General features: G+C 42.0%; 1 protein-coding gene across 8 annotated transcripts in view; it reads right to left on the bottom strand.

Annotated features, from left to right (window-relative positions):
• ADAM23 (ADAM metallopeptidase domain 23) overlaps positions 1–18,965 on the bottom strand; it is a 235,470-nt gene that overhangs the window by 163,874 nt on the left and 52,631 nt on the right. For 6 of the 8 annotated variants that reach the window (XR_008522965.1, XM_054549690.2, XM_054549692.2 and 3 more), the window contains exons 1-2: positions 18,036–18,588; positions 16,590–16,807 (exon numbers count right to left, since the gene is read on the bottom strand). Coding sequence is in view for 7 of the 8 variants with exons in the window: in XM_054549690.2 (XP_054405665.1) it covers positions 16,590–16,807; positions 18,036–18,249 (432 nt within the window). In the remaining variant the exon portion in view is untranslated. The other 2 variants (XM_063713001.1, XM_054549695.2) reach the window with 2 other exon arrangements.

Genomic DNA, 18,965 nt, shown 5'->3' with positions numbered 1-18,965 from the left:
CAAAAGCTCTTTTGTCCCTGAATCATCTCACACCAGCCACTCCGGAAGCCAGCTACTCTTTTCATTTTCAAGCAATAAATGTCCTCATCTCATAATTCCTAGTCTCCATCTAACATGCCCAAATCTCAGGAGGCAGCTTGTCCACAAATACAACCATGACTTGGAATAACGAACAATCCCTAATTCAATGGTCCATACCCTCATTTCATGTCCTCTAATAAATACCCAAATGCCTTTTATCGGAGGATATTTCAAAGAATTTTAGAGCCATAAGGGATTCTAGAGAACAAACACATCCACATCAAAATCACCTGAGACTTATAAAAATGCAAACCACCAGACCCCATACAGACCTACAAACTCAAAATCTTTTCAACAACTTCCCCAAGTGGTTCCAACTCACACTAAAGTTTGAGATTCCCAAATCTATTTCAACCTCCTTATTTTTAAAATTAGGAAATTTAAATCTACAGATATAAGTGTCTTACCCAAAACTGGCTATCTATTGCACAGCCAGTCAATTATTCTACTCATAGTCTGGTCTCCCTTTTAAAGAAACTTATGAGATAAAATATGCAAAAACAGATAGAAGGAAACTACCTCAGGCCAGACGCGATGGCTCACGCCTGTAATCACGCACTTTGGGAGGCTGAGGCAGGTGGGTCACTTGAGGTCAGGAGTTCAAGACCAGCCTGACCAACATGGTGAAACCCCATCTCTTCTAAAAATACAAAAATTAGCCAGGTGTGGTGGTGGGGGCCTGTCATCCCAGCTACTCAGGAGACTGAGGCAGGAGAATCACTTGAACCAAGGAGGCGGATGTTGCAGTAAGCCGAGATCGCTCCACTGCACTCCAGCCTGGGCAACAGAGGGAGACTCCGTCTCAAAAAACAAAAAAAGAAGAAAAAGAATGAAAGAAATTAAAGAAGACACAAACAAATGGGAAAACATTCACAAGGGAAAGGATGGTCTTTTCAACAAATGGTGTTGGGAAAACTAGACATCCACATGCAAAAAATTAAAATAAAGTTGGTCCCTAACCTACACCATTTAAAAATTAACTCAAAATGGACCAAAGTCCTAAACATAAGAGCTAAAATGACTAAACTCAGCAGGAAACAGAGGGGAAAACCTTCATAACATAGGATTTGGCAATGATTTCTTGAATATAACACCAAATGCACAGGCAACAAAATAAATAACAGATAAATCGGACTGCATCAAAATTTAAAACTTTTGTGCATCAAAGGACTCTATCCACAGAATGAAAAGCCAACCCATAGAATGGGAGAAAATATTTGTAAATCATGTATCTGGTAAGGGATTGATATCCAGAGTACATAAAGAACTCCTACAACTCAGCAGCAACAACCAAAAAAAACACAAACAACTAGATTAGTAAATGAGCAAAGAATTGAATAGACACTTCTCCAAATAAAATGTAAAAATGGCCAATAAACACATGAAAAGATGTTCAACATCACTAATCATTAGGGAAATGCAAAAATACCACTTCATACTCATTAGAGTGGCTAATATTTTTTAAAAAATAAATAACAGAAAATAACCAGTGCTGGTAAGGATGTGGAGAATTGGAACCCTTGTGCATCATCGGTGAGATTATAAAATGGTGCAACCATCATGGAAAATGCTATAGAGGTTCCTCCAAAAATTAAAAATAGAATTATAAGCACCCAACTTTTTATATCTCATTAGTCTTTCTAGGGCATGTGTTTAAATACACAAACATAAAGAGCACTTCCTGCCAACCAACTATAACAACTAACAGTAGCCTAATTTTCTTCAGTGACCACATTATGATTGGAGGTGGGGAAAAAACAAAAAAGTCATTCTGAGTAGATGGGAAATCCCTGGAGGTTGAGCCAAGAGTGAAATGATCCAATCAGAATTTAAAAAGGATCATTCTGCCTGATATGTGTGAAACGGAGGAGAACCAGAGTGACAGGAGAGGGACAAAATCAGGGAGAAAAGAAGAAGATACTCTAATGGTGCATGTGAGAGATAGTGGGTTAGACCAGGTTGGCAGCAAAGAAGAAGTGGCTGGATCTCTGGATAGTTTTTTAAGGGAACACAAAACTTGATGGCTTGGCATGATGTTTGAGAGGAGGAGAAGGCAAAAGGTTTTTGGCCTAAGCAACTGGAAGGTGATGTTCCATTTAACCAGACGGGAAGGATCTGGGAGGGACGGGCTAGGGTAGAAGATAGTACAATCAAGAGTTCCATTTTGGGTATGTTAAGCTTGAGTTGCCTATAAGACATCCAAGTGGAGATATAGGTTAAATAGTTGGATATGTAGGTCTGTGTATCAAGGAAGAGATTATGCTTTCTGTGAAAGAACAAAGATTCTCAAACGATTACATCACAAACAAGTGCTTCATACAAATAAGTTAATAAATGTTTAACACATTACGGTGTGAAAATATAAGGGAAGTCCAAGAACTCTGAAAAACTAAATGGAAAAACAAATTTAAGATCTGATGGCAGACAAGATAATTCATAAATATACTATTTGGGTAATAATCCTAAAATGCATTAGTAGGTCTTAAAAGGATTAACATCCCAAATAAAAGAATAAATAAGGATATAATTATAGTTCATTAGAAGGGCAAAGAATAATAATTAACCATTTCAAAAAACTGTTTAACAAACCACTGCAAAGCCAAAAATAATAAGACGGCATCATCTCAGTATCACGCTAGTTCTGAAGAGAACAAGCACAGTGCTTATGCAGCCCAACGGTGATAAATGCTTCTAACTACAGTCTAAACGTTCTGCAGAGATGAAACTCCATTACATTACACAGGGCTGTCCACAGTAATTACCAAGTTTACTAACTCTCATAATTTTAGCCATAATTTATAAGAAGAGGGGAATCAGTGTATTAACTCTTCTTGGTTAAGACTGTTAAGACGCAAAAACCAAAATCTTACCTCCTTGTCATAACATATTCAATTGTCCTAGTGTCCAAATAAAAACAGAATTTATGTCTGACATTTATACCCTGTTAAATTTCTTCTGGGTTGGGAGGTCTATGTCCTATTCTATTTGTCATGGTTTTATAATTGTTCCACTTCATTCCAAAGCCAGAAAACTACCAAAGGCAGATGAAAGTATTTCTTAGGTTTGGTTTCGTTTGGTGAGTTGGGGAAAAGAGAGGAGAGGTGGGTGGATGTCTAATTGGAATACATCTTGGGGAAATTATCATCTGAACGTGTGCTATTTATAGTATGAGTATTTGGGGCTATACCATATCCATCTTGACAGTTAGCTCCAAGAAGCAAATGGTACACCTTGACAACCCACTAAAATGCCTAATATCCAAGCCTGACTTAGAGTGCCCTGATTACAGGCAAAGGTTTATGGAAAACTTCTTTACACCCCTACAGTACAACTGCCTCGATGTGGTCCTGGGCTTGCAGCCTCTGAGACATCATGTGCATCCTCATGTAGTCTCTCCTTCTTAGGTGTTCACTTACGTCTGAGGTAGACCAATCAAGCTCATCTGCAGCCATACAACCAGGAAGACCCTGAGAATCACCCCTCGCCACAACTGTCTCACAATTACCCTTAAATCTCCTTTCTTTTTTAATGAAAGAAATACTTTATTCATGAAAGAGCAGTTCACAACTTGGATTCCCTAAGCCTCTGGTCAGTCATTAATCAGTAACATTTCCCATGTACCTCCTGTATGCCAGGCACTGTGCAAACCACTTTACATGGGGGATGCCATGTAGGCCAGCCACAGTCTCTGGGATGGGCACTATTATTATGTCCATGTGATTGATAAGGAAGCTGGGGCTTAGAGGGGCTAACTAACTTGTCCAGTTCCAGATAATTGGTAACAGCTGATCTGTCAGACCTCCAGAAACCTGATCTCCAACCATTCTTCCTCCAGAAGAGAAAAGTCAAAGGAATTTCTGACATTCTATACAGCCTAGCAGCACAATCATATTTATCCCGCAAATAAATGGCTACACTGGATCGTTAAAATGCCAATTTCCTTGCTTTGCACCAAAATATGATGTCAGTGTAGAAACACTGGCTATACTGCATTTCACATGCTGACAAAAAGTTTAAATTGGGTGTATATCATTTCCTTAATTAGTAAAAAATAAAGGGTATATTAACCAGTTCTAATTAAATGCAGTTTATTTTGAAGACCTACTTCTTCAAGCAGCATACTTCTATATTAGAAAATATTTTTCAAAACAAAAAGAAAATCTACCTCTAGAATGGTACGAATGTCTGACATATTATTTGGAAACACCAAACATGACCACTTTGTTCCATATACAAGAAAGAAGGAAAAACTGCTAGAGGAAAATGAAAATTAAAGAAGGAAAGGTAAGCAGATAAGCAAAATATTCTAAAAATGCTAGTAGTTTAAACAAGGTTATTTATCTGGAGTACTCATTTAGGGAAGAAAAAAAAAAAGATGAGAAAACCAGCTGGTCATAGAGGAAGGCCAAGGGAGGTGTGTACACATGCATATAGTTCAGCTGCAGTTAGTTCACAGGTCTTTATCATCAAGAAGAAAGGTGTCTACAAAGGACAGAAACTTCCCTATTCAACCCACAGATGTGTGAAAAAAAGAAACAGAGACTGGAAGTCTATAAACCACAGTCCTGGTTGTTTCGGTCACGCTAATAATTCTTAAGACCTACAGCAAACTGACCTGACTTGTTTGGGCTTTTGACTCATTCTCTGGTTGCATTTCCTCATCCAGAACACAGAAATAATAATCATTTTTGCAGTTATGCTGCGAGGACCATGTGAGATTATAGATATGAAAGTGCCTCAATAAAACCGTTCAGGTTCCATAGAAAGGCAATATATTATATTTATTACCAATGCATTGGAGAATTGAGCTGAAGTTGATTTCATGCATTCTACTTACCTGAAAACATAAAAAGCAAGGATAAACATGGGGAGAGAGGACTCTCTTAAGCATTGATTGATTCACATTGTTAATGGAGCCCATCTGCAATACAGCTATTATAGTATATGGTATTAGCAGGCCTGCTTACAATTAAAAGACAGCACAAAGCACCCGATTAAGTGATCCAGACTACAACTTGATGCAGTAAATTATTAAATAACCACACTAAGGGAAAGGAGGTTCTAAAACAGGCACTGGAATTCAACAGATACACAAAAACCTCTATCTCCATGGCTCTGGAATGTTCTTTATGATGTCTCTAGCTGTGCTTGGATTTGACTACTTCTAAATTTAATCTTTAGCCCCACTGAGGGCAAAAAGAAGTGGTCCAGGAATATGTGACTACCTTGTTCTCACTACCATCTAAGATTTTTTTTAAATGTGGCAGGATGACTCCCTCACTGCCATGCAGATAAGCAAAAGTGAGTGTGCCCAGCTATATAATTACAGATCAAAGCTCAAGAGCAACATAGTCACTGCTCCAAGGTTTACATGATTGGCTCTGTGCCTGCATGCAAATATCATGTTGAATTGTAATCTCCAGTGTTGAGGGAGGGACCTGGTGGGAAGTGACTGGATCATGGGGATGGATTTCCCCCATCCTGCTCTGATAGTCACGAGTCCAGGGTTGATATGATTTGGCTCTATGTCCCTACGCAAATCTCATGTTGAATTGTAATTCCCAGTTTTAGAGGAGGGTCCTGGTGGGAGGTGATTGGATCTCGGGGGTGGATTTCCCTCATGCTGTTCTCATGAGAGTGAGTGAGTTCTCATGAAAGTGAGTGAGTTCTCATGAGAGCTGATGGTTTAAGTGTGTGGCACCTCCCCACTTGCTTGCTCTCTCTCTCCTGCTCCACCATGGTAAGGTGTGTATGCTTCCCCTTTGCCTTCTGCCATGATAAGTTTCCTAAGACCTCCCAGTCATGCTTCCTGTATAGCTTATGGAACTGTGAGTCAATTAAACTTCTTTTCTTCATAAATTACCTAGTCTCAGGTAGTTCTTTATAGCAGTGTGAGAACGAACTAATACAGAAAATTCGTACCAGGAGTGGAACATTGTTATAAAGAAACTGGAAAATGTGGAAGCGCCTTTGGAACTGGGTAACAGGCAGAGGTTGGAACAGTTTGGAGGGCTCAGAAGAAGACAGGAAAATGTGGGAAAGTCTGGAACTTCATACAGACCTGTTGAATGATTTTAACCAAAATGCTGATAGTGATATGGACAGCAAAGTCCAGGCTGAGGTGATCTGAAATGGAAATGAGGAACTTATTGGGAACTGGAGCAAAGATCACTCTTGCTATGCTTTAGCAAAGAGTCTGGAGGCACTGTGCCCTGCTCCAGAGATCTGTGGAACACTGAAATTGAGAGATGATTTAGGGTATCTTGTGGAAGAAATTTCAAAGCAGCAAAGCATTCAAGATGTGGCCTGGCTGCTTCTAAAAGTATGTGCCCATATGCGTGAATGAAGAGATGGTCTGAAACTGGAACTTATATTTAAAAGAGAAGCAGAGCATAAACGTTTGGAAAATTTGCAGCCTGACCATGTGGCAGAAAACACAAACCAATTTTCTCAGGAGAAATTCAAGCCTGCTGCAGAAGCTTGCCTAAGAGGAGGTGAATGGAATTGCCTCCAAGGCATTTCAGAGACCTTCATGGCAGGGAAAAATGGTTTCTTGGGCCAGACCTGGGCCCCATTGCTCTGTGCAGCCTCAGGACATGGTACCCTGCATCCATCTATTCCAGCTCCAGCCATGGCTAGAAAGAGCCAAGGTATAGCTCAAGCTCTTATTTCAGAGGGTCCAAGCCCCAAGCCTTGGTGGCTTCCACGTGGTATTGGGCCCACATGTATGCAGAAGGTAAAAGTCAAGGCTTGAGAACTTCTGCCTAGATTTCAGAGGATGTACGAAACACCTGGCTATCCAGGCAGAAATCTGCTGCAGGGGCAGAGCCCCCATGGAGAACCTCTATGAGGGCAGTGCAGAGGGGAAATGTTTGGTTGGAGCTTCCATACATAGTCCCCACTGGGGCACTGCCTACTGGAGCTGTGAGAAGAGGGTCACTGCCCTCTAGACCTCGGAATGGTAGATCCATCAACAGCTTGCACCGTGCACCTAGAAAAGCCACGGGCACTCAATGCCAGCCCATGAAAGCAGCCACAGAGGCTGTTCCCTGCAGAGCCATAAAGGCAGAGGTGCCCAAGGCTGTGGAAGCCCACCCCCTGCATCAGTGTGCCCTGGATATAAGACATTTATGTGATGTGAGAAAGGCAATTATTTCAGAGCTTTAAGATTTAGTGACTGTCCTGCTAGGTTTCGGAGATGCGTGGAGCCTGTAGCCCCTTTATTTTGGCCAATGTATCCCTTTTGGAATGGGAGCATTTACCCACGGCCTGTACCCTCACTGTATCTTGGAAGTAACTAACTTGTTTTTTTATTTTACAGACTCATAGGTAGAAGGGACTTGCCTTGTCTCAGATGAGACTCTGGACTTGAACTTTTGAGTTAACACTGGAATTAGTTAAGACTTTGGGGGAACTGTTGGAAGGTATGATTGGTTTTGAAATGCGAGAAGAACAGGAGATTTGGGATGGGCTGGGGTGGAATGTTACAGTTTGGTTCTGTGTCCCCACCCACATCTCATGTTGAATTGTAATCCTTAGTGTTGGGGTAGGGACCTGGTGGGAGGTGACTGGATCATGGGGACAGATTCCCCCATGCTGTTCTCATGACAGTGAGTTCTCACGAGGGCTGATGGTTTAAAAGTGTACGGCACTTCTCTCTCTCTCTCTCTCTCTTTCCTGCTATGCCATGGTAAGACTTGCTTGCTTCCCCTTCACCTTCCACCATGACTGTAAGTTTCCTGAGACCTCCTAGCCATGCTTCCAGTATGACCTGTGGAACTATGTGTTAATTAAACTTCTTTTCTTCATAAATTATCCAGTCTCAGGTAGTTCTTTATAGCAGTGTGAGAATGGACTAATACAAAGGTTCTATTTACACTTTGGTTCACCGGTTTGTTTGAACTTAACTACTCTGTAATTAGTGTCTATCAGCAGAGAAGACTTGTTTGAATTTCCGTCCTTTTCATTTCTAAATAAAAGGCTTAGAGAACACTTAGATCTTAAGGTAGATCTTGGTAACAAACATCTTTCACAATACACAGGGCTTGAATTTATCAATGTGTAATGTTCCAGATGAGGAAATTAGCCTCTCTCTATTCTTTAGCCAGACAGGACACCCATATAACAAAACTTTATCTGAAACATTGTGCTAATTCACAGGTTCACATCTGTCCCAGGCTGGGGTGCCCTGTGATGGAGAATGAACCTCTCATGTCACTTTATAGAAAGCAAAAGTTTTATTCAAATTGGCCATGAATTAACATGATTGTTTTTAATTTCTCATTATTCTGAGTAAAACATAACTGGATCTAGCCTTTTTATAATAGCATTTCTACCATTAAATTTAATTAAAATCATACTGAATTTATACAAATTCTAAATACAAAGACTCCCTTGTAAAATTGAAAATTCACTCAGTAGATTCTGAATGAATGAATTATATGAATGAATGAGTCTTTCATAAGGTTAAAGGGTGCCCATATCAATTGTGAACTGAATACTTGGTATGAATAAAGCCTTATAATTGTATACATTCTTGAAAGGAATAAAATATTTTCATTTAGAAGACTGATATTCTACAAGCAATTAATTACTCATATCTTAAAGATGGAGATGACATGATGTTCTGAAGCAGGAATTTAACAGAATTTGGACTTGAAAGTCTAAGAACACATTCCTGATAGATTCGGTTCTTGCCACTGGTCACAGGGGTTTTCTATAACTAGCCCCAGGGTTTGGACAGAAATGAATAGAATCATCCAAAATTATATCCTGCTATGGACTGACCTTTGGGTAAACAGGCCTGGAAAAATGCTGAAAGGAGAAGAGAACAGCAAATGTATGGTGTAAGAAGGAAAGCAGCAGTTCTTCTCAAGAGAATTTTACATCCTCTCCCTGGCTCCAAGAGGAAAATTCATCTAGTTGAAATTATGCTTGTTGAATGTGGATAAAGGGAGTCACATGACGAAATAAGTGTTCCATAAAGATTAATCTGTCAGCAGTGGGACTGATGGATTGACAGAGAGAGAGACCAGAGGCAATGACAAGAACACAATGCAGAGAAGGGGGGAGGGATGGAGTCATGGGAGACACGTCAAGACTTAATCAGCGACTATTTATAGGCAGGAGAGAGAGGAGTCAAAGATGACTCCCAAGGTTCACTCTTAGATAGCTGGGAAAACAGAGGGGCATGGCTGAGAACGATGAGGAAGGCAGGAAGGAGAGCTCTCTTCCTGCATGATTTACCTTCACACTGGGCATCGCAATTGGGCAAATGCTCCTGGGTTATTTTTTCTTTTTAATTTTTTTAATTTATTGTAGACACGGGTTCTTGCTACGTTGCCTGAGTTGCTCTGAAACTCCTAGCCTTAAGTGATCCTCCCACCTCAGCCTCCCAAAATGCCTGGATGACAGGTGTGAGCCACTGCACCTGGCCTCCTGGGTTATTTTTTCACCAACTGTAAAGAGAAGGACAGTGGTCCACCCTGTTAACAAAGCCTGAGAATAAGTGAAGACAGAATGACACTAATAGCTACATAGTTAGCAGGAATGAGTCAACCCGTGAGCAGAAAGCATTATTTAGGGACACACACTGAAGCAAGACTTTCAACAGCACAGCTCAGCTGTAGGCTGCTGGAAAGCACAGTAGCAGTTGGACCAAACCAGGATGAAATGTCCAAAAATGGTCTAGACTTTATGGAAAAGAATAATCAAAGACAAGGGTCCAAACTCAAATGCCCAAAGGGACCAGAAATGCAGAAGGGTTAGTGTTAGCAACAAAGAATGAGGGCACTGCAGTAAACAGCATGTGTCATCCTATCTAAAGAGGAGCCACGTCTTACCTGTAGGTGGGTTACTCCCTAGGTGAATTACTCCCATCCAGGGCCGTAAGCCCAATCTTCTGATTCTTCAAGAGAAATCATCACACCCACCACTCTCTACCATATTATGCCTTTTTATCTTCTGCAAGCACTTGTCAATATCTAAAATCTTCGTGTGGTTGTCATTGCTGCTCTGGACATGTTTATGGTCTGTCTCTTCCTACTAGAAGTAAAGCTCGCTGGGGAGCCACATAATTGGCACTCATCTATGCTCAATCAATAGGCGCTCATCTCTTGACTTCCGAGGACTTACAATTTGATATAGAATAAATCCAGACCCCTTGTGTCTTCACAGTCTTCACAACCTTCCACCTTCACTTCCTGCCACTCCCAATACACCCTACCTCTCTTCAGCATGAGCTCTGCAAAGGGAAGACCTGGGTTCAAATCCTGGCTCTCTCTGCCATTTACTAGCTATTTGTCTTTACTGAAGATACTAACTATAAATCTCAACTGCTACGTCTATAAATGCCTATGTCACTGGATTCTTAGAGGAACTAAGTAGGATATTTAAAAATTGATTACAAATGTTACACTAGGCCAGGCACAGTGGTTTATGCCTGTAATCCCAGAACTTTGGGAGGCCAAAGTGGGCGGATCACCTGAGGTCAGGAGTTCAAGACCAACCTGGCCAACATGGTGAAACCCCATCTCTACTTGAAACACAAAAATTACCTGGGTGTGGTGGCACACACCTGTAGTCCCAGCTACATGGGAGGCTGAAGTGGGAGAACTGCTTGAACCCGAGAGGCAGAGACTGCAGTGAGCCAAGGTCGTGCCATTGCACTACAGCTTGGGCAACAGAGTGAGACCCTGTCTTTGAAGTTTCTTACACTTGAGTTTCCCCTTCTTGCACTCACCACCCAAATAACCTGCTACTACCCAAGCAAGTCAGGCCTTTGCACCTGGAGCCTCTCCTCTGCCGATTCTGTGGATCTTCCTTTCTCCACCTTCTGCACAAACTTAACTCCTAATTGCTCTTTAGGGCCAGCTCAATTGCTTCTTCCTCTATGAGGTTTTCTTTGACTTCCCTAGGCAACGATTATTCTCTCCTTTGGATGCCTACAGCCTTCTGTTCCTTCCATTAGTAACTGCACTAACATAAACCACACATCAGCGGCTACCTTGATTCTGACACTCCACCAGTGAGCAAAGGTAGGGACAAAGTGTTAGTCTTCTTCGTTTTCCCCAGAGTCTAGCACAGCGCCTGATTCAAAAGGAGTATTCAATAAATGTTTGCTGAATCAAACAAAACTGAACACCTACTATGTGTAAATCTGATTTATTGGAAACTATTTGAGTAGAAAGACACATCTTGCTCCACCATAAAAATAACAAAAACTACCAGCTCTTATCACATTAATGATGGGTAGCAGTGAGAGACATTATCTAAGAATTGTTGATATAGGTATTTTTGCTACTTTAGGTAGTGTAAGCATATAGTTAGTGTGACTTATGCAGTGCTACAAACTCAAGACCAAAATTATCTCTCCTACTGATATGGCACAGTGCCAAAAATACTTAAGAGTATTTTGAGGGTCCTTTTGAATTTTAGTTTTATTATAACATGAATTCCATGGGAACCCCTATACTCTAACATATAAGTGTTCAATCATCAATTCATTCCATAGAAGGCCTACTACATGCCAAGCATTACAAGTAAAATCATTACAAGCCTGAATTCTATATATTACAATTTTGTAATGACTGCTTAGGAAGACCTGGAAAACTTGGGAAGTCTGTTTAGATAAAGGCAGCTCTTTAGATAAAGTCTAGGCTTGCTAAAGAAACTTCCAAAAGGGAAATCTTTTCCCCATGTTCCACAGTATAAAACTTTCTATTGATTTTTTAAATCAATTCCTAATAATAAAGGTCATAAAAATATATGTTCCAGAATTGTAAAAACGTGTGCTAACATCTCATGGCAGAGACAGGTGGGAGTCTTCATCCTAAGTTCCTCTTTCTGTTGTCCCATACCAACAACAATGGAACAACTGGTTTCTGAAAAGTCAAGAAATGTGGAACCAGTCCTGTTCTAAAATAGAGAAGGAAACAAAATTAATCACCAAGATCTAAATTCACTTAAACTTCTCTCTCTTCTCTCTTCAACCTGGGGTGGTAGGTAGTACAGAAAGCAAAAGACTGAGCCACACACAGGTCAACTAAAGTCAGCTTTCCCCAAGGTCCAGTGCTACGCATCGTGCATCTCCACAATCCCTTCCCAACCAGAAGAGAAGAGAATCCTGAGGGAGCATGATATAGGACAAGTAGTTTTTTAGGGGGGTTTTTTGTTTGTTTGTTTGTTTGTTTTTTGAGACAGAGTCTCATTCTGCAGCCCAGGGTGGAGTGCAGTGATGCTCACCGCAACCTCCGCCTCCCGAGATCAAGCGATTCTCATGCCTCAGTCTCCGAAGTAGCTGGGATTACAGGTGCACACCACTGCGCCCGGCTAATTTTTGTATTTTTTTTAGTAGAGATGGGGTTTCACCATATTGACCAGGCTGGTCTCAAACTCCTGACCTCAGGTGATCCATCTGCCTCGGCCTCTCAGAGTGCTGGGATTACAGGCATGAGCCACTACGCCCAGCAGGACAAGTAGTTTTTGACTAAAGTTTCAGGAAAAGCTTCCTTAACTTTCCTAGGAACAGACCACATAGGATTATCTCAGAATGAATGAATGAATCTAAAGTGTTTCTCCTGCTTTTAAAATGTATGGTCCATTTTATTAATATATTGCATTAATTGTTAATAAAATGCTTATATTTAGTAATCATACAATTCCATTTACGCCCATAAAAGTCTCTACAAGTGAAAAAGATCGATCTTGATAACAAAGTAAGAGATATAAGAAAAAAGCAATGTTTTTTCCTTCTCTAGTCTCACACAACACTTAACTCAACACTTCTGACATCTGATGTATGGGAGGGTTTTCCCCACACACCAAGTAATTCTGCAGATTCTCCACCACATACCACCTCGGTGTCCTCCAATTCAATTCTGACACTTAGCCTGGAAACAGCGTCAGATCCACTGGTTGAAGGCCTAGTCCCCCAAGCCTACAGATGCCCACTTCAGATGCCAATCTCAAGCCCCAGATGGAGGTCTGTGCTCTTGACAGATCAGCTATAAATTGGGGTAGCCACAATCCCCTTAAATTAATTTGCTAGAGCAGTTCACAGAACTCAGGAAATACTTTACTTACTCTTACCATTTACATAACAGATATTACAAAGAATACAGATGAACAGCCAGATGGAAGAGACACATAGGGAGAGGATCTTCAATGCCCTCCCCAGGAACTCCACCCTCCAAGAAGTTCCGCATGTTCAGCTATCCAAAAGTTTCCAGAACCCAGTCTTTTGGGTGTTTATGGATGCTTCCTTACATAGGCATGATTGATTAAATCACTGGCTATTGGTGATCAACTCAACCTTCCGCCTCTCTCTTTGGGGTTGTGGGGTGCAAATCCCAAACCTCTAATAATGTGCTGGTCTTTCTGGTGACCAGCTCCCATCCTGAAGCTATTTAGGGACCCCCAGCCACCCATCATCTCATTGGCATATGAAAGACACTCATCACTCTGGAGATTCCAAGGGTCTTCGAAGCTGTGTACCAGGAAACAGGATAATTACCAAATACATTTCACAATATCACACAAAGCAAAATTAAATTTTTCCATTTCAGACCCTAATACTGCTACACGGCAGGAATCTGACTTCCTAGCTAGTAAGAAAGAATTTATAATAAATCATCAGAAAATAAAATTGTCTTTAAAAAATCTTGAATGTGAGTAAGCACCAAAAATCAAGGAATACAGCATTTGGATCCAAGGTGTCAAAACTCCCTGCCTGCTCTAGACTACCTTGGTTTATGCCTACTATCCTGGCATAATTATTAGGAGTGTCCACTTCTACTTTAAAAAATGGCACAGTTTGGACAACTGGTTATACATCACTCTATGCAGATAAAAAAGATTTTTCAACATTCTTTGACAAAGAAACATTAAGGCATTCAGAAACATTAGCATGCAAAGAGGTGGTTTGCACAATCTGCTTTTACACTCACCAATTCTGGAAGAGTTAATAAACATGTTAACTTCCACAGCTATAAAGCAATAAAGATTGATCAACATTGAACATTTATGAAATTTCTTCAGATATAAATGTGGAGCTTGGCCTTGCAACCTATATTTGGGAATTTCCATTTCCACCTCTACCCCCAGTCTAGGGATCCATGAGAAAGGCACAGTGATTCAGCATTTCTAAGGCTTTCATTAAAATGTGCTTCAGTGCAATGAAATCAGGGGAGGGAAAAAAAGGTACATAACACAGATATTAAAATAAAAACTTCTTTACATAAAAGCAGAAATGAAATTCTATACTTTCTTACTGAAACATTTCTAAAGCAGCAGAACTGGCAAGTGTCTCTCATCACTGTTATTAAGCAAGTCATCCTAAGATACAGCAGAAAGCAGATGGAACACTTTTTATCAACTACTTCAAGGGATGCTTAAAAACAGAAGTAAAAGGGAGATCACAGAACACAAAGGGTAATTTCAGGGCACCCACCAAACAGCAACACTGTCTATACCTGTACAGGAGCACTTTTAGAATCTTGCTTATCTCATTTTCCTGTCTCCTGGAGGATAGATCATGTCTTTTCATCCTTTTAACCTTTATCTCTTATCTTTGAATACTTAGCACGCTGTTTGCATATGAGAAAGGTGCAACAAATGTTTATAGAGTTAAACTAATAAGAAAAATGCTTTCAAATATGATTTCTGTAGAAACATTCTTTTTAAAGTACAGTATAAAAGGAACCCAACTACAATTGAGGGTAGGGGGGAGGATGAGACAGAATCATTCCAAGGGCAAGCAGGTGATCCACAGTGAGAAGTCTATTCCTCTAGGTAAGCAGTGGGTACAGGTTTAACAAACCTTATTATCATGGAAGTCAGGTATATTACAGTCAAACCACGTCCCACCAAAGAAAACAGCCACATAAGGTTAAACTATAAGGCAAGCATTAGTCATAGCCTCAAACATCTGAGTTATTAAAAAGTTCCACTGAAATTTCAAGTCTCTGCTAAGGAGGGCTTGAGCATTCTTTGAAACAGGCTTTGAGGCAGCTGTTTTTCCTTCCTCCAGCACCCTAAGCAAAGGTGCTGGAGTTTGAGAACTAACCACTTAACTCTAAAAGGTCCCATTCATAAGGAAAGCTATAAAAGCCTCAATGCATTTTATCAAAAGGGCCTTGGATTTCTCTTCTTTAAAGACAACACCCATTTCTCCTATCAATAAGACAAATGAGTTAGACGTAACCTATTAGTCACCCCATTAAGTTATATAGGAGCTTATGGAGAAAAGGGTTGGCTGAGAACAGAGACACATTTATGTCATGGTGGGTAGCAGCCACTTCAAAATAATGTGAAAGAAAGTTCACCTCTCCAGTAATCTTCAAGGTGAAGGAAGCACTTTCTCAGAGACCTAACTTGTAAAAAATAGTAAAAATTAAACATTCGGGTCACCTGAATTTTATATTAGCTGCTTTACAACATAGGAAAATCACCCAAAAGCCTTAAATTTCTAGCTCCCCATTTGTAAAATGGGGATAAATACTGTTACCACTCACCTATATTTTAGAAAACTAATAAAAACAATGACATTAACTGCAGATACTTTCTTAAATTCTAGATGTTTAGACAGTTAACTGTTAACGGTTGTTCTCACCTGAACAAGTACAGGTCAAAATGAAACATTTAACATACAGACTCTATTTTCTGCTCCCGATAAACGACAGAGGAACCGATAATCCATTCTGTAAATCTGCTCGGGGTTCAAAATAATATTAATTCAAGTAAAGAATAGTACGCAGGGAAAAAGATCCCTTAAACTCTTTGGATATTAAACATATTTGTCTTCTACTGATACCTTGGTAAATATCAGTCCCACTTTCTGAACTAACCTGAAAGTAAAGCAACTGCTCATAATCAATGCAGAGTAGGTACTGAAGGATTATGCCAACCAAAATTGGTCTTCATATTATGCAAATAATTTGTGTCTAGTCACCATAACCTTCTTAAATGTCAAATTGTTTATCTATTGAAAATACAACAGAAAAATTTTTTTCCCCCTACTGATCAATTAAAGAAACAAAGAGACTGTTTAAACACTCAATTTCTAAGTGGAAAGACTGATGGAGACACTGCAGCCAAACAGCTTCTTGAAGCAACCTTGTATGTGCAGACTAAAAGCAGTTTTTATATCATGGGAGGCAGTTTCATATCAAGGCAGAATACTGCACCCTTACATAAAGACTCACAGAAACAAGTCAGAATCATAAACACATTCACTTAACTACTGTTCAATGCCCAATGTACCTGAAAGATACATGGATATCATTTCAGGTATCAGAAAATTCTAGTTTCAGTTTAGTCAGAGAAGAGAAACAACAGTCTTATCCCAGTAGATCCCAAGTTAATTCCTTCCAGTTTCTCCCTTGTCATAATATTAATTGCTTTCTTAATAAAATGCTGCAGCAAAATTTGTGAACTCAGATTCTGGCAGAAAATCAAATCAAAGGAAAACTTCATGATAGTTACTTTTGCATAGCCAGCCTCCTGCCTACCTTATTATGTTTTTGCTGGTGTCTTGCCTTTGTGTCAAGAACGTGATAAGGGCTTTCCGAGTCTTGGTTGATGTAATATATGAGTCTTGAAGGCAGTGTGATTTCTTTCTGCATTGCATTGCTGTAACTGATATTACTGCTGCTATTCTGTTGCAATGTATTGTCTTCATCTGCCAGGACTCCCAAATTTTTTTCTGCAGTTTCATTCCAATGCGGAGCTGGTGGAGGTAGAGGGGTGGGGGAGCAGAAAACACAAACATACACAAACACACACATATTTACCCCATAAATACATAAGCACTAAAATGCATTTTTCCTTTAATTGTAAACACAAAGTTTTCTATTTATAAGCAGTTAAGAAGTAGAGCCACAGTAAAGCAAGTTATTTCAACAATAAAATGGCCTGGAGAAGTTAATAAATAGCCAATAAGGCTTACACAACTGTGCACTATTTATTTGGATTTATGTCTTATATATACATTTCTAGTCAGACTCAAATCTATACTTCTAAGTGTTGGGGGGAGGGGGTAGAATGAACTTGAGGGAAGAAAAGTCATTAAATGAACATGTTCAGGGGTCCTGCCCCCGATCTCCACCCCTTCTCTGAGTCCACAGAAGCACAACTCTACTCTGCCTAGTGGCATCCCATCCGAGAGCTAAGAACGCTCCTAAGATAACTTGAGTACTGAATTTACGGATATCGAATATTAATTGACTCTTTTAACAAAATGGACAATTCCCTTCTCTTTTAACTTTAAGATGAGCAAACATACTTTGCCATGTAGGGATACAGATGCTGGCAGCTTCCCAATTTCTTTTTATTTTCCTGACAAAGCCAGCTTTCTGCTTTCAGTGCCTTCCAATCATCAATATATTGAAGATGGTATTATATTAATTGTTCATTATAATGACAAGCACTTTGAGAAATCAGAACCAAAGGTCGTGCATGAAGTATGTCCTCAGCACCTTAATTCTTTAGTCCCAGAAGTGTGCCTCCCCCACCTTAATTCCAACCGCACTGAATATGCCGGATAGGAAATTTGAGGAAACAGCCCATTGCCACTATTATCACTACATCCTCCCCGCATTCACATTAAGGCTCCACCACGCAAGTAGCAACTTGCTCCCTCGCTGTATTTCCCATCCACTGGTTTCCCCTCCGCAAGTTGCACAGAGATCGCTGAGGGACCCAAGATCCACTAAACACCTCCCAGTGGAACCAACAAGAATTGGAATGGGTTTTTAGCGAATGCAACAGAAATGGACTTCCAAAAGTGAACTGGGATGAATGGGGGTTTGGGAACGAGAAGGGTGGAAAGACAGGCAGGGAGAGAAGGAAAGGCCGAGCCGGGGACAAGCCCGGAGCACACGGACCCGCGCGCCCTTCGCTTTCCTCTGCAGGGCCCCGCGGGAAAGCCAACGCAAAGGGCACGGGGCCATACCCACCGCTGGGCGCAGCAGCCCCCCAGGCGCGGGGCCGGGACGAGGCGGCGAGCGGAGGCAGCAGGAGAAGGACGAGGAGCAGGCGGCAGGGCGGCGTGCGGGCCGGGGCGCTGGCAGGCACCGAGCCGGCGGGGCCGCGTTGGGGGCCGCAGGAAGCGCCGGCAAGGCTGCAGCCCGCCAGGGGCGGCCGCCGGGAGCTGCTGCCGGGCGGCTTCATGGCTCATAGCTCCCGGGCGCCGCTCCGTGTGGCCGGCGAGAGCGCCGGGCTAGCTGCGGGGCGGCTGCGGGCGGAGCCGGTCACGCCGGCTCGGCGCGCATGGTGCCGCGGCGGGCAGGGGGCTCCGGGCTAGGGGCGCGGGGCTCGGGGTTCAGGGCTGGGCGGCGCCCCCTTTCCCGGTTCGCCTAGCCTCGCAGCCACTCCCGGGGCGGGACGCAGAGGAGTCCAGGGGTCCTCGCCGCTCCGCCAACTTGGAGCCTCCCCAGCGGCTACTCCCTCCCCCGGCGGGCGCGGCCGCTTTAGCGACTGCGGGGGCTGCCGCCGGGCCTGAGGATGCTGAGGCGGCGCGCGAGAGCGAGCGGCGCGGGGACGCGCGGAGCGGGCGTGCTCCCCGCCCCCCGAGAGCGCGCCCGAGCGGGGCTTCGGGTGCTGATGCTGCTGCTGGATGCTGTGCTGCTGCTGTTGCCTGGCCCGGAACGCACTGCGCATGCTTTGTTGGGGGGCGGGGAAGGGGGTAAAGCAGCAGAGTGATGCAGCAGCCCAAGCAGCATCGGAGGTGACGGGTGGTACCTCAAAAGATGGGGGCGGTAGAGGGGGAGCTGGCAGTCACGGATAAGCCAGAAGAAAGAGAGTGCGGGGCCTTCCAGGCCAGAGACAGGGATGATCAGGAGAAAACAACCAGCCACCTGCCTTTTCCACTACCCCAGACTTCACAT

The sequence above is a fragment of the Pongo abelii genome, chromosome 11, assembly GCF_028885655.2.
Source record: "Pongo abelii isolate AG06213 chromosome 11, NHGRI_mPonAbe1-v2.0_pri, whole genome shotgun sequence".
In the NCBI taxonomy this organism is placed as follows: domain Eukaryota; kingdom Metazoa; phylum Chordata; class Mammalia; order Primates; family Hominidae; genus Pongo; species Pongo abelii.
The sequence above is the reverse complement of the archived record's forward strand: the minus strand, read 5'-3'. Positions and strand labels throughout refer to the sequence as shown.